This window comes from Panthera pardus, unplaced genomic scaffold (assembly GCF_024362965.1).
Source record: "Panthera pardus isolate Hobbes unplaced genomic scaffold, ASM2436296v1 HiC_scaffold_16, whole genome shotgun sequence".
Taxonomy (NCBI): domain Eukaryota; kingdom Metazoa; phylum Chordata; class Mammalia; order Carnivora; family Felidae; genus Panthera; species Panthera pardus.
This window is the reverse complement of record NW_026526721.1, coordinates 104,176,538-104,190,068: the sequence shown is the minus strand read 5'-3', so window position 1 is coordinate 104,190,068 and position 13,531 is coordinate 104,176,538. Positions and strand designations below refer to the sequence as shown.

At 39.5% G+C, this 13,531-nt stretch overlaps 1 protein-coding gene across 8 annotated transcripts in view; it reads left to right on the top strand.

Moving 5' to 3' along the window:
* Positions 1-13,531, top strand: part of LOC109262053 (schwannomin-interacting protein 1) — a 567,034-nt gene that overhangs the window by 532,609 nt on the left and 20,894 nt on the right. For 7 of the 8 annotated variants that reach the window (XM_019440436.2, XM_019440432.2, XM_019440434.2 and 4 more), the window contains one exon: positions 6,040-6,158. In XM_019440436.2, coding sequence (XP_019295981.2) covers positions 6,040-6,158 — 119 coding nt within the window. Of the gene's footprint in view, positions 1-6,039; positions 6,163-13,531 lie in introns of those variants that run through there. The other variant, XM_053903677.1, reaches the window with a different exon arrangement.

Here is a 13,531-nt window from a genome sequence, read left to right as displayed (position 1 = left end):
CTCTGTGTTCCGTCTCACTACTTGGTCTGTTCAATTGCTTAAAGCCATGGTTCTCCAAGTCTCTGCACCAGCAGCATCAGCAACATCTGGGAACTCGTTAAAAAATGCATTTTCTCAGCCACACCCCAGACTTTCTGAATGAGAAAAATAAGTCTATGTTTTTACAAGCCCTCCAGTGATTCTCATGCGTAATCAAGTTTGAGAACTACCAGTTTAAAGAAATTTGTGACAGAGAGAGGGCCACTTTGTACGTGTGCCTTCCCGTGCAATTTTCCGCTTGGCATACGGGTGGTGCAGCGACCTCCTGGCATCCTGAGTTTCTTTATGGGCCATACGGGGGACCAAGGTCGTCATCGGCTTCTGGGATAATGCAGTCCCCAGTCCTTAGGAAGTTTTTCCTCAGCGGTGATCCATATACACCCTGACCTATGAAAAACAGTAACCAGGTAGCAATTTAGCAGGACAGGAAGGAGGATGCCAGAAGTGGTATCTTCCAGGATTAGAAATGAATTGAGTACTGAGACGCTTAGCATTACTAAAACCAGTAACAAGCACATCCAATAATAAAAAGTTATTTCTGTGCCCATGGTGAACAAGCAAAAGCAAAAAACAAATGGAACTGGGCAGGAGGGGAAGATCAATCCAGGGAAAAGATGGAAGACAGGGAACTTGGGGGAAAACTCCCCATTCCTACAAGGGAATCCTGGCCTCCAAGATCACATCTGCCGTTATCCCCCCAGACTGCTGTGCCATTCACATCAATCGGGTCCTCTGGTTTTCTAGACCAAACTTCTTTAAATCTCTTCCTCCTTTGGGGAGTTTAAGGAACTCCTTCCTTTTAATCAGACAGGCCCTTTCCGGCTACGTGGGTTTCATCATCTGTGCAGGAGTCAGAAGGAAGCAGCTGTTTGCAGTGTCCTGAGTACCAGCTGGATTTAGGTTTAAGATGTTATTTCCCAGAGTGTGTTCCTGAGAGGCCTGGTGACCCCACAGCTAACCCCACAAAAATACGGTGTGTCAAACAAATTTTAGAAATGCAGAAGATACCCCGTCTTCCGTTTATAAATTCATGTGCAAGTTAGCACGTGAAAGATTAGGTGGCCCCTGCTTCAGAGACCAGAGATATCACGATGCTTCTGGGCCAGAGGGGTGAAGGCAGGGCCAGAGGAGGGGACTTGGGAATGGTATCAGCGTGTAAAGGACAGGTCCCGCCTCATCCTGAAGAAAGTATGGAAAGGACTTTGGGACATACCAGATTTGGAGATGGACAGTATCTACTCAAGCAGAACATTTTGGTTTTTATTTCTTTTACCAAACACCCGTCTTTGTTCTTGTCAAGCTTGGGGAATTGCAGCAGAACAGTGGTACAGGGGGAAAGGCTGAGCATCAGCGTGTGGGTTCTGAAAAATGCCCAGTGGTCTGTATTCTGAGATCGTGGCTCACATGGTATCCTCAAGAGCCATTGTGAGTCTTATCTGCCTGGGCACAGGGGGTGGCAATGGGGAATTCAGCGACAGGCGAGGACAAAAACTAACTGCCTGTGGCTGGACAATGGTGATTTTCTAAGCACATTTTTACTCTCCTCGTGGTCTTGAATAGGCTTTCTGTCTTACAGCGATGAGCCACTATTCCTCAGTTGCCCGTTTGCTTTTTGCAAAGAGTTATCAATTTTTGATGTTTTACTTTTGTTTTAAGAGGGTATTTCCCAAGGCCATTTTAGGAGTGGACATGACTCCACGTGCCACAAGCCCAGCCAAACAGTGTAGTTTTGAGTAAGCCTCTTCCTTTTCCTGTACACTTCCCTGTTCCTCACCCTGAGCCACATCTGAGCTTCAGGAGGTTGGAGGACATAATTGCCCTGCAGGTATAATTCCTTGGAGAACAAAAGAACTTTGAAACTACACACACACACACACACACTCACTCACTCACTCACTCACTCTACACCTGCAGGCAACTGAAAGGAAAATAGTTCCAATTGTTGAATTTTAAGAGAAAAACTGTTTTACTAGTCAGTTGAATCATGGTTACTTGAAATGTTAGGAATGGCATTTGTTCCAGAAGGAAGATTAAGCAGTGGTGTCAAGGAGAGTGGCTCTGATGAGAGGTATTTGTTTGTAAGTATCTGCAGTTATGATTGGGCCTTGGTGTGTATGTTTTGCAGTCAAGTGTTTTCTCCTTTTCTGAGAACACATGACACCCCATCTCAGGGAAGAAGTAGATCCATAACTTGTCAGTCCTACATCATATCTCCAAACATGGTGGCCACCATTATTTGCCCAGACACCTCACTCATCAGTGTGGAAGAGCAGAAAGATCTGGCACCAGAAAGATGGACTTGAATCCTAGCTCTCCCATCTACTAATAAGGTAACCTTCCTTCACCCTCCAGTTCCTCATCTTCAAAGCAGGAATTATAGGAGGATTAGCCATAATAGCTACCATTTATCATACATTTACATCACCACCACTGCTGCTTAGCAGTTTCCATAAATGTTCTCATTTAATCCTCTAACGTCCAGTGAGATCCTTTACCTCTAGCCTGGGAAGGGCTTTCCATGCACAAAGCCGTCAACGACATTTCAGAGAAAGGGAGTGATTGAAGTAAATACATAACACTTAGATTTAAACTCAAAAGGACTAATGATATGCTTACTATAAAAATTTCAAAACTCCTCAGATCTTTATGGAAAAATAAGCAAAGCTAGAAGTAATTCAGAGAAAAGCAAGTACGGTAACTAAAAAAATTTTAAGTATTTAATATCACTGGTAATCAAGGAAATCAACAAAAAGAATACCACTTTTTGACTATCAAAACCAACAGAAGTTTTTTTTTTTTTTTTTCTCAGTGAAAGTACTCAGTGTTAGCCAGGATATAGTGAATGCCACACCCTTTTACGTTGCTGTTGGGCATGTAAATTGGAACAGCTTTTCTCCAGAGCAATGTGACAAAATGTGTCAGGAGCCTCAACAAATGCTCACACTCAGCTGATCTGGTAATTCCACTTCCAGGAACTTATCCTGAGGAAAGAATCAGACATGTGGGCAGAGATGTATGCAAAAATGCAGACTTCTGTGTTAGTTTTAATTGGCTACAACCCAAATGACTAACAAGAGAAGGTAACTCCATAGGACAGAATGATATACAGCCATTAAAAATTGTATCTTTAAAGAATCTTAAATGGCATGAGGGAAACAAACAATATGATCCCAATTTTATAAAAAGGAAAAAAAAAACCACACATAAGATAAAAAACTAAAAAGAACTATCCCAAAAATCCCAAAATGTTAGCTGTGATCTGTATCTAAGTGTTCGATTTATGGGTGATGTTTATATTATTTATACTTTTTTTGGTCTATTCAGTGGGATCCAGAGAAAGAGAGAGAGAAGGGAGAGGGGTGAGAGATTGTGTATTATAAAAGAGTCCTCTTCAAGCTGTCCATCACAATATCCAAGTATAAAGGGTTGTAATTAATGTAAATAGAAATATTTTAAGCCCTTCTCTAATATCGATAGCTGTAGTGTACCAAGTACATTAGGAAAGATATACATGGAATCAAGTGTGTGTTCACACATTCACACCTGGGATAGGTATTTTCTTCAAATAAAACCTCTTCCAGGCTAATGTTGGGCACCAGTATATTGTTAAACATCGGTCTTTAACACTCATGTTATCTGCTGCTTTTATTTTTGGATACTCAATTTCACGCAACACTTTTCTGACTATACTGTTGGGTGCAAATCTCTTTTGTATTTTACATGAATTAAGAAATAGGTTCACTGTGCTAAATCTGCATGGCAGATGCTGGGATTTTGAAACGAATTTATAAAGATGTCAGATGCTATCAAATGGTTCTGTTTTGGCAGAACCATCACAAGTGCCAGCCCCACATATTCAGGAGGGTAGGTTGCTTTAATTAAAATTTCCGGCAGCACAATTGCAAACGTTAGTCAAATTAAAAGCATTCTTGCTTCCCCTTACAACCTTATGGTTACTTTCGCGGGGATCCGTTCTGTGTTAGCCCAGCAGACAATGTGATATCAGCATCACCTCTGTAACTATATAAAAGCACTCTTACACTTTGTGGCTGTATCGCGCACACACACACGCACTATGGCTCTTAAGTATGACACGGTTCCATTGGTGCATGCCAGAATGGAGGGCTGTCTGCATAAATAGATACCGATATAATCACTAAGTGTGAGACTTGATAGAACACTATGGTTTCCATGGATTAAAAAATGTGAAAGAGGGGTGCATGCCTAGGCAGTACAATTGGTCAAACGTCCGACTGTGGCTCAGGCCATGATCTCATGGTTCATGAGTTTGAGCCTTTGAGCCCTGCATCGGACTCTGCGCTGACAGTGCAGAGCCTGCTTGGGATTCTCTCTCTCTCTGTCTCTCTCTCTTTCTCTCTCAAAATAAATAAACTTTAAAGAAAAATGTTTAAGTGTGAAAGAAAAGGAGAATAGAGATGAGCTTTCCTTGAACTAGAAGTTCGCAAACCTATTTAAAGTAAATATCTGATGCTGGAGCCTGGGGGTGTGTATTTTAAAGACTGCAGGAAATTCTGATGCAGCCTGTCAAAGCTGGCAATTGAGAACCACTATCTTAGCCAGCACTGTGCTATCAAATATTTTATTCTGCTCTGTTTAATATGGTGCCCAGTAGCCACCTGTGACGGTGGAGCTCTTGAAATGCAGCTAGCGTGACTGAGGAGTTGAACTTTTAATTAATTAATTTTTAATCGAAATGTGAATGGCCACATGTGGCTAGCAACCACCATTTTAGAACAGCTTTGACCGATAGTACCCTGCCTTCACTTGGGGGTGAAATGAGGCCAATTTTCAGCCCACCCTTCCAACAGGGTGTGCGTTTCATCACTGACGAAGTGATGCTCAGGTGACAGCTCAGAGCTTTCACGTGTAACTTCTGGGTACCAGTGGCAGCAGATGTGGCTCCAGAACCTCTCATTGGGAGGTTCAAGGGCCATCTTGCCTTCCACAGCCACACTCAGTCATGTGAGCTGCATTTGGTAACATCATTGGCTCACCAGAGTCGTCAGCCTGCTGCTCAGAACATCCGACGGCCCTGCTGCCAGCCCCAGAACAGAAAACCAAGTTCTCATTGTCACCCCAGGATTTCTAACTCATTATGTTTGTTTTTGTAGTTGTTTTATTTTTAACTAAGGAAATCATTTCTAATCTTCTCCCCTGTTGTTTAAAGGGTTTAAAAGTTCAGCATGGTGAGTTTTTATGGGACTTTTATGGGAAGCCAAGTGTTGTAAACATATCTAAATTATCACAGTAGTGTAGTTTCCCACATCCTTTTCCTATGCACACCGACCTGACTTCTCTTCAAAACGCGAAACAGATGGGCCCAGTTAGAATCCTCCAGCTATTCCAGGCCCTTTGTTAGGGTTGCTCATGTTCTGGACCTGGAGAGATAAGGGTAGCTCTCGAACAGAAGCAGTAGTCCCCATCAAGACTATAAGCCGGATGCAGGCAGGGGCTGCGATCACCCATCCTGGGCTGTGTTCTGTGTTGTAACGTAGCACCTGCCATTTCATAAAGGCTCAGTGCATATTGGCTGAATGAATTAATCTTCTTGCAATAGAGAAAGTGGGCCGAAGGGACGATATACAGAAGAGAAGACACGATCCGGGGAAAGGCCACATTTGGGATAAAAGTGATTTGATTTAGGACAGAGTGCTTGCCCTCCACGACTTTCCTCTAGCAGGTAAGAAGAAGGATTACAGCACCAAATAATCTAGTTCTGTTCCGGTGAGAATCACATTGTACCAGCGTGGTGAGTTCCTAGACCCGTGATCCTGAAAGGCTCTGAAGAACTGAAATTGCTTGCAGAGGTGAAACCAGGAAAGATTGGTTTAATTTCAGCTCCTCATAATTCAAACGCTCTTGTGCTGTGGCCTATTCATGTTTCATCTAAGGTTGCAGTTCTAAGAAACCTAGCAGTTAGGCTATGGTTGTCCTGTGTCTGCCCACTTATCAGCATTTTTTATTTTCCTGAAATTTTAGGCACAGAAAAATGAGAGAGAATCTATCCGACAGAAGTTGGCACTTGGAAGCTTCTTTGATGATGGCCCAGGAATTTATACCAGCTGTAGCAAAAGTGGGAAGCCAAGCCTTTCCTCTCGGTGAGTGTTCTTTTGAGTTGATTTTCTGGTATGTACCTAATGGATTTTGTCATCCGACTATACGTTTAATAAAAGATACCTTTTAAACCCTCGAGTGTTTTTTTCCCTATAATACTACTACCTTTATTTGGATTCTAGACAGACCCCTCCCCACCTGTTGGGTTTGTTTTTTGCTTTTTAGTTTTCGCCCAGCCACTTGCGGTCATATTTCTATATTTCATTTTTTGTCCTAGACACAATTCTGATTTTTCTCTGTGATGGGGGAATCAAGCCACACTCTTATTCAAGCTGGCTGGTTGCTTAGAGAAGTGTGGCAGACCACCAGATTTTCCATTAAGCAGTCCTGAAGCATCCAGCATCACCCCCCTCTCTGAAACATTTGATGGCAGTGAACACTGGTAACTGAGAAATACAATTCCCACTTTGATCATTTGATGTTTATTGCAGTGCTTAACCTGTCCTCCAGGCATTATTCCTTTATCTTAATTTATTTCAGGATATCATTGCTCATTTATTGTAATTTATTTCAGGATACCATTGGTCATTTGCATAGCTTTTAATTCCAGTTAGGATATATTAAAATTCTAATTGTACATAGAAAACAGGGCTGTCGACCAGAGCCTCCCAAACTTTAATATGCGTATGAATCGCTCCCTGTATAAATACTGGCTATATTTGCCATGTTAAGCCTGGTGTGGGAGACACATGATAACGTTCATGCATTTATTCAACCAACAGATTTCCACTCTCCTTCCTCTGATGTCCAGAATTAGACACTTTAATGTCTGCTTAAATCTATTCTATTTGGCTTTCAGTAAGCCTTGTACTTCAGTCTGATCCTTAGGGACTCATCTGAATCAGCAAAAATCAGAAAGCACACACACACTCCCACATACACACATGTAGGAGTCACTGCTCTGGGTTCAGACATGGAGACGAGAGTCACAGTCACAGCCTCTAAGCCTCAGCTGGGTGCCTATCAGATCTCTTAGAGTTCCCTCACTTTTCTCCCGTGTCATTCCGGAGCCAGAAGGTAAGCCTTCCCTTTGCCGGAAAGCACCTCTTTCCCCTCCTAGTAAGGATGTGGCAGGAGGAACCCTGGCTTAGGGACCTGCAGACCTGAGGATTAGTCCTGGTCAGTTTCTCATTTTGAGACTTTAACAAATTCCATTCTACCATGGCTCCATTTCTTCATTTTTGTAAAATGAGGAGATTTGACCATATGTATAGATCTTTTATAGCTTTTCTCTAATATTCCCCAAAGCACCAAAGAGTTTGCTTCTAGAAACCCCATCTCTCTGCCCAGCAAAGTCATATTTATCTGGCCCAAATGGAAGGTTTTTGTTTTTAAAAATCAAAGTTATACACACACAAATTAACAATAATGATTGTTAATTATTAAACAATTAACAATTGTTTAATTGTTTAAAATTAAATTAACAATTTATTGTTAAATGAACAATAAATTAAATTAACAATAAATACAAGGTGTATAATAACAACACAAAATAAAAGTAACTGTCACCTGTCCCATCTGTCTCTATCTTGTCCTACTCTCCAGAAACAATAACTTTTAACTCTTTGACTGTTTCTTTTGGTAATTTACCTGTATACCTCTAAGTAAAATGCTTATTTTCTTAGCCTTTTAAACAACCATCTACCAACTGCCAGCTATAGAAAATTGTGATTCAGGTCCTTTACAGCCCTCCCACAGACAAATCTGTGTATTCCCCCCATCCTCCCTTTATTAAATGTCTCATAATTTGGGGTCAAATAACAGTTCACTGTTTACATTATGAAGATCATAGATTATTTATACTGAACCATGTAGTAAACTGTGATTACTTGAGAAACTTTAGTGTTTGTCTTGAAATGAAAATTGCCCCCATTTTTCCCTTTGCCAGGCCATAGTTTTGACTGCTATATTATATTCCCCTGTGTGAATATATCACAGTTTACTCAGCCGCTCTTCTGATTATAGGCATTGAGTTTGTCTCAAAGGTTTGCTCTTATAAACAGTGCTGCTTATAAACACTCTTGTACATGTCTCCTGCTGTCCATGTGCAAGAGTTTCTCTTTGGTATTCACCAAAGAACAGAATTATTAGGAAAACACATGAATGTTCATATCTAGAAGATAATGCCAAAGGTGTCCTCCAAAGTGGTTGCAAAGTGGTTACACTGTGACCAGCAATGTTTCAGAGATCCTATGGATCCATAGTCTTTCTAACACAATATTGTCAATCTCTTTTACATTTTTGTTAATTGAATTGGTATTAAATGGTATTTCATTGTGTTTATTAGCCGTCTTGGTTTCCCCGTCTGTGAAATGTCTGTTTGGGTCTTATGTCCAATTTCTGTTGGATTCATTATGCTTTTTAAAACTGATTTTATGGGATGCTTGGGTGGCTCAGTCGGTTAAGCATCCGACTTCGGCTCAGGTCATGATCTCGTGGTCCGTGAGTTCGAGCCCCACGTCGGGCTCTGTGCTGACAGCTCAGAGCCTGGAGCCTGTTTCCGACTCTGTGTCTCCCTCTCTCTCTGCCCCTCCCCCGTTCATGCTCTGTCTCTCTCTGTCTCAAAAATAAATAAACGTTAAAAAAAATTAAAAAAATAAAAATAAAACTGATTTTATCAACATTTTATAGTCATGATACTAATCCTTAATATATTGTATGTATTACAAATATCTTTTCCCAGGTTGTGGCCTGTCTTTTTGCTTCCTCACTGTGTCTTTAATGACCAGAGTTCGTTCTTATCAGACTTTTATAGTCCATGTTTTCTGTGTCTTGTATTAAAAATCTACCCCAAGGTTCAAAAGACATTAACCTAGATTTCCTTCCAAGAGTTGAGAGTGTTGATTTTTTTAAAGTCTGTAATCAGTCAGGAGTTTATATGGTTATGGAGATGTCTAATTTCATCGCTTTCCATTTACATGACCATTTTTTTCCATCCTGTTTATTAAAAAAATCTTTCTTTTATTCACTGAGACGACACACCACTTCTGTATATACTATACATTAATGGGAATACATTCTGTTTCATTAGTGTTTCTATCCCTGCACCAATACCATAAAGTCTTAATTATTGTAACCTCAAAATAAGTCCTAATATCTGGACAGGCAAGTCTCTTTCCTCTTCTTCTTCAGAAATATGCTAACTCTTCTTGCTTTTTATTCTTCCATATAAATTTAAATCCTCTAATCAAGTTCAACAAAATACTCTCTTGGAATTTTGACTAGAATTGCATTGAATCTATAGATCAAGTCAGGTGAGAATGCATTTTTAGAATATTAAATCTCCCTACCCATGAACATGGCCTTTCTCTCCCTTATTTAGATCTTATTGAATATTTCTTGATAAGGTTTTGTAATTTTTCATGTAGAGATGTTATACATCTTTCGTAGTATTTATTTCTAGATATTTGACATTCTGATATTTTAAATTCTCTTTTATAATGAGTTCTCATTGTTTTGCTGCTGAACAGAAATGCAGCTTACTTTGTGTACTAATCTTATATCCATCCACTTCATTATACTGTTTCTATTACTTTTCTGCCCTCCCGTTACTTATCATAAAGTTGTCTGTAGATTCTTTTGGATTTTTAAACAATATCATCCAAAAGGAGCAGCTTCGTTTATCATTTATTGCTTTCCATTGCTCATTCCTGTTTTTTTTTCTTTTATTGTATGGGTTAGGACCTTAATATATTGAGAATCAAAAATGGTGGTAGTTAGGGGCACCTGGTTGGCTCAGTCAGTTAAGCATCCAACTTTATCTCAGGTCATGATCTCACAGTCCGTGGGTTCAAGCCCCACACCAGGCTCTGTGCTGACAGCTCAGAGCCTGGAGCCTGTTTCAGATTCTGTCTCCCTCTCTCTCTGCCCCTCCCATGCTTGCACTGTGTCTCTCTCTCTTTCTCTGTCTCTCAAAAATAATCATTAAAAAAAATGGTAGTAGTTAGAATCTTTAGCTCATTTCTCATATTAAATGGAACACTTCTAATGTTTCCTCACTTAGGATGATGTAAATTTTAGGTTTTCTTTAATGTTTCTCTTTATGAGTTAATTATGTTTCCTTATATTCATAATTTACAAAGAATTTTTTTCATGAATAGGTATCTAACTTTATCACATGCTTTTTCTGCATCTCTTGAGGTCATTAAATGATTTACTCTGTTAATATATTAATCAATTACATGTATAGTTTAAAATATTGAACAATCCTTGCATACCTAGTATAAAGCAAAATTTGTTGGATTTTTTTCAGATAGTATTGAATTTTTTGTGTAATGTTTCATTTAGGATTATTACATTTATATTCTTGAGTGACATGGGTCTGCTATGTTCTTCTCTTATAGTATTTTTTTCCTCACTTCTGTATCAGGACTGTGCTGGCTTAAAAATAAGTTGGCTACTGTTCCTTCTTGCAGTGTCTAAGAAAAGTCTGCATAATATGCTGTTTGTCACCTGTATAACCATCTGGGCCTGCTATTTACTTTGTGTATTTGCTTTAACTGCTTCCTTTTTTGGAGGATTTTAAGATTGTACACGCTTCTTACTTCTTCTTGAGTCAGTTCTGATGGGTTGTATTTTTCTGAGATTTTGTCCATTTTGTTTAACTTTTCAAAAATTTTTGAAATGATACTTCCTCATTTTACTGTAGATATTAATTTTAGGTAAATTGTTTAAGATGTTTTCTTCTGATTTCTACATTGTCCATGATTTTTTCTGAGTTTATATTTTGTTTTGATTTCTCTCCATCAACAATTCAGTGTAAAATGCTAAATGCTGTGGGCAAGCTCTCTGGTTGGGCTTGGTGACATATATTGTTTCCTCAGAGAGACCTTCCCCTGACAGTTTCCTCTCCTCTTACCTTGCTTATCCTCTTTCTCTGATTTGTTTTTCTTTGTGATCCTTATCACTACCTGATATCATATAATATATGTAATATACGTACATGTATATGTTGTGTGTATGTATATATGTGTATGTATTTTAATACATTCTTTGTCTATATAGGCTCCAAGAGAGCAGGTCTTTGTCTGTTTTGTTTACCACCATAACTCTTGCCTAAATAATGCCTAATATATAGTTACTGAATATTTGTTGAATTAAAGAATGGTGAACTTCCCCTTAGAATGGTCAAATAAAAATGCAGCTATTTCATTAGGGGGCATCTACATAAAAGTATGGTCTGTAAGTTGCCACAGAGAACTCTCCAACCTTGTCCTGAGGAGCTTTAAGCCTGGCTGCCAGTATTTTAAGACTCTAGCAGGGGAATGGTTGAAGGTTCAACATGTAGAATGTTACTTAATTCCCTTGATGTCAGTGAAGGGTGCTCCATATGACATGTTAGCTGTGTCTGAGTGTGCCATGTTTCAGAGTTCCTCTGATTCAACCTTGCAAGACAGTAAACTTCCTCATTCTGCCAGGCCACAGGTAGACAGGGCCAACAGAGGGTCTGATAGTCCTTCCAGTTTGTTCAGTCAGTTTTTCTTTGTGTGTAATCCTACCCCACTCCCCTACCTTCAGGTGGACCTGAGCGTGTCTGGACTCTGCAGTGCAAATAAATGCATGGGCTTCCTCTACCAGCCATCTGTGCAAGCACCCAGCAAATTGAAATTTTAACTCAAGTACCTCTCACCCATCCTCATTTTATCTTCCAACATTTTTTCAAACTCTCTTGTGCACTATTATCTCCTTTTCCACTTTCTTTGTCCAAGGAGGTTTGTACCTTCTTTCTTCTCTTAATATTATCTTACTAGGATTTCAGAAGAACAAGTTGACAAATGCCCATGTTCAAAATGCCATGTTGAACTAGAAGTATCATGCAGGTTTTCATTATTTCTAATGGCTGAAGTATCTTCTCAAATAAAATCCTGTGCAGAAATCCCGTGTGTAAAACAAAGCCATCTTCCTTTGGTTCTGGATAACCGAAGAAGAGGGTCTGGGATATCCCTGCCCAGAAAATGCCTCCCCTCCTCATTTCCCTTCAGTGCCACTCTGCATGTCCTAGCTCCAGTGCCCCTCACCAAGCCTCCATTTCACTGCCTCTCTCCATCACTCCCTACACGCCTCCAAAGCCCACCTGAAACTCTTTAGGCAGAGCAAGCTTGGAAAAATCACTGAGTCATCTACCCCCGTGGGAGACACAGCTATCTAAACATATATGTACTTCACAGTCACTCATAACAAGCTACACTTGTTGACTTGCCATAAGGAATATTATTTATATCCTGGGGTTTTTTTTTTCAGATGTTTTCATCTCCATATTCTGGGATGAGATCATACTCTGTGAGAACACAATGACTTTTTGGATACCCTTTAAGACGATGGCTAATGATGAGACTTAATGTTTCTAAGAAATACCACTTTTTCCCTGTAAATTGGAAGTCTGCAAAGACTATCATCCCCTCCTTGTCAGTAAAATGTAAGAGAAAAGCCTCAGGAAATGTTCAGTTGCAGTTGTATAACCTACCTTCCCCATCCCTGTTTTTCTAACCTATTACAATCCCTGAAATTTTTCACTGAGCTAGAAATACCTCACCTCTTACTTACAAAAGGACTTGAAGGATGTTAGAACTTTCAAGCCCACTAATACAGTGCTCCAAAATGCACCAGAGTACATGTGTTGAATTATTAGCTAATCAGAACCAGGTAAATCTTTTCGACTGGGTGATTCCAAAGAGCTCAGGGCTCCATTTTAAATGAGGCCAAGGGCTTAAAATTAATTGGCCAAAAGCAATACATTCTGAAGTGCTGAGCCTACTTTTAAGACGAGACCCACCCCAGTTTTGGAAGCTTTGGCAAAATAATAGAATTCTGTTTATGTATTTTAAAGAACATGCATTTACCTGTAAGAATTAACTTCATGCACGTTGTGTGGAAAATCATGAAGTAACAGAGGGGTCTTCTGGGAAGACATGTTTGAGCTGCTCCTGCAAGTGTAAGTCCTTCTCGATTGTCTTTTACATTTCAGCCCCACTGAATTTTTCTAATTGGTGCTGTCTCCCAGAGCACTTTTTAAAAGAGTGACAAGCTGTTAAATGTAGGCTAGGCTTCCAGTAATCCCATAAAGACATTTCATGCCTAATACTGCAGCAAAGGAATTTTTTATATTGCTTCATAACCCAAATTATTAAATTTGACTTATACCAAAATGTAGCAAATATAGGAAATGCCATTTTTTTCTTTCTTCAAAATCCACACATAATCAACCTTTTCAAACTGAGACTTTATGACCTTTGTTATTTTTTCCTATTTGAAAATGTTTCAGCAAAAGCTTTACAAAGGCTTATAGGGAAATGAGGAAAGTGAATTACCTACTATATTTTTGAAATAGGTTTCTAAGAAATATTCAGTGTAGTCATGT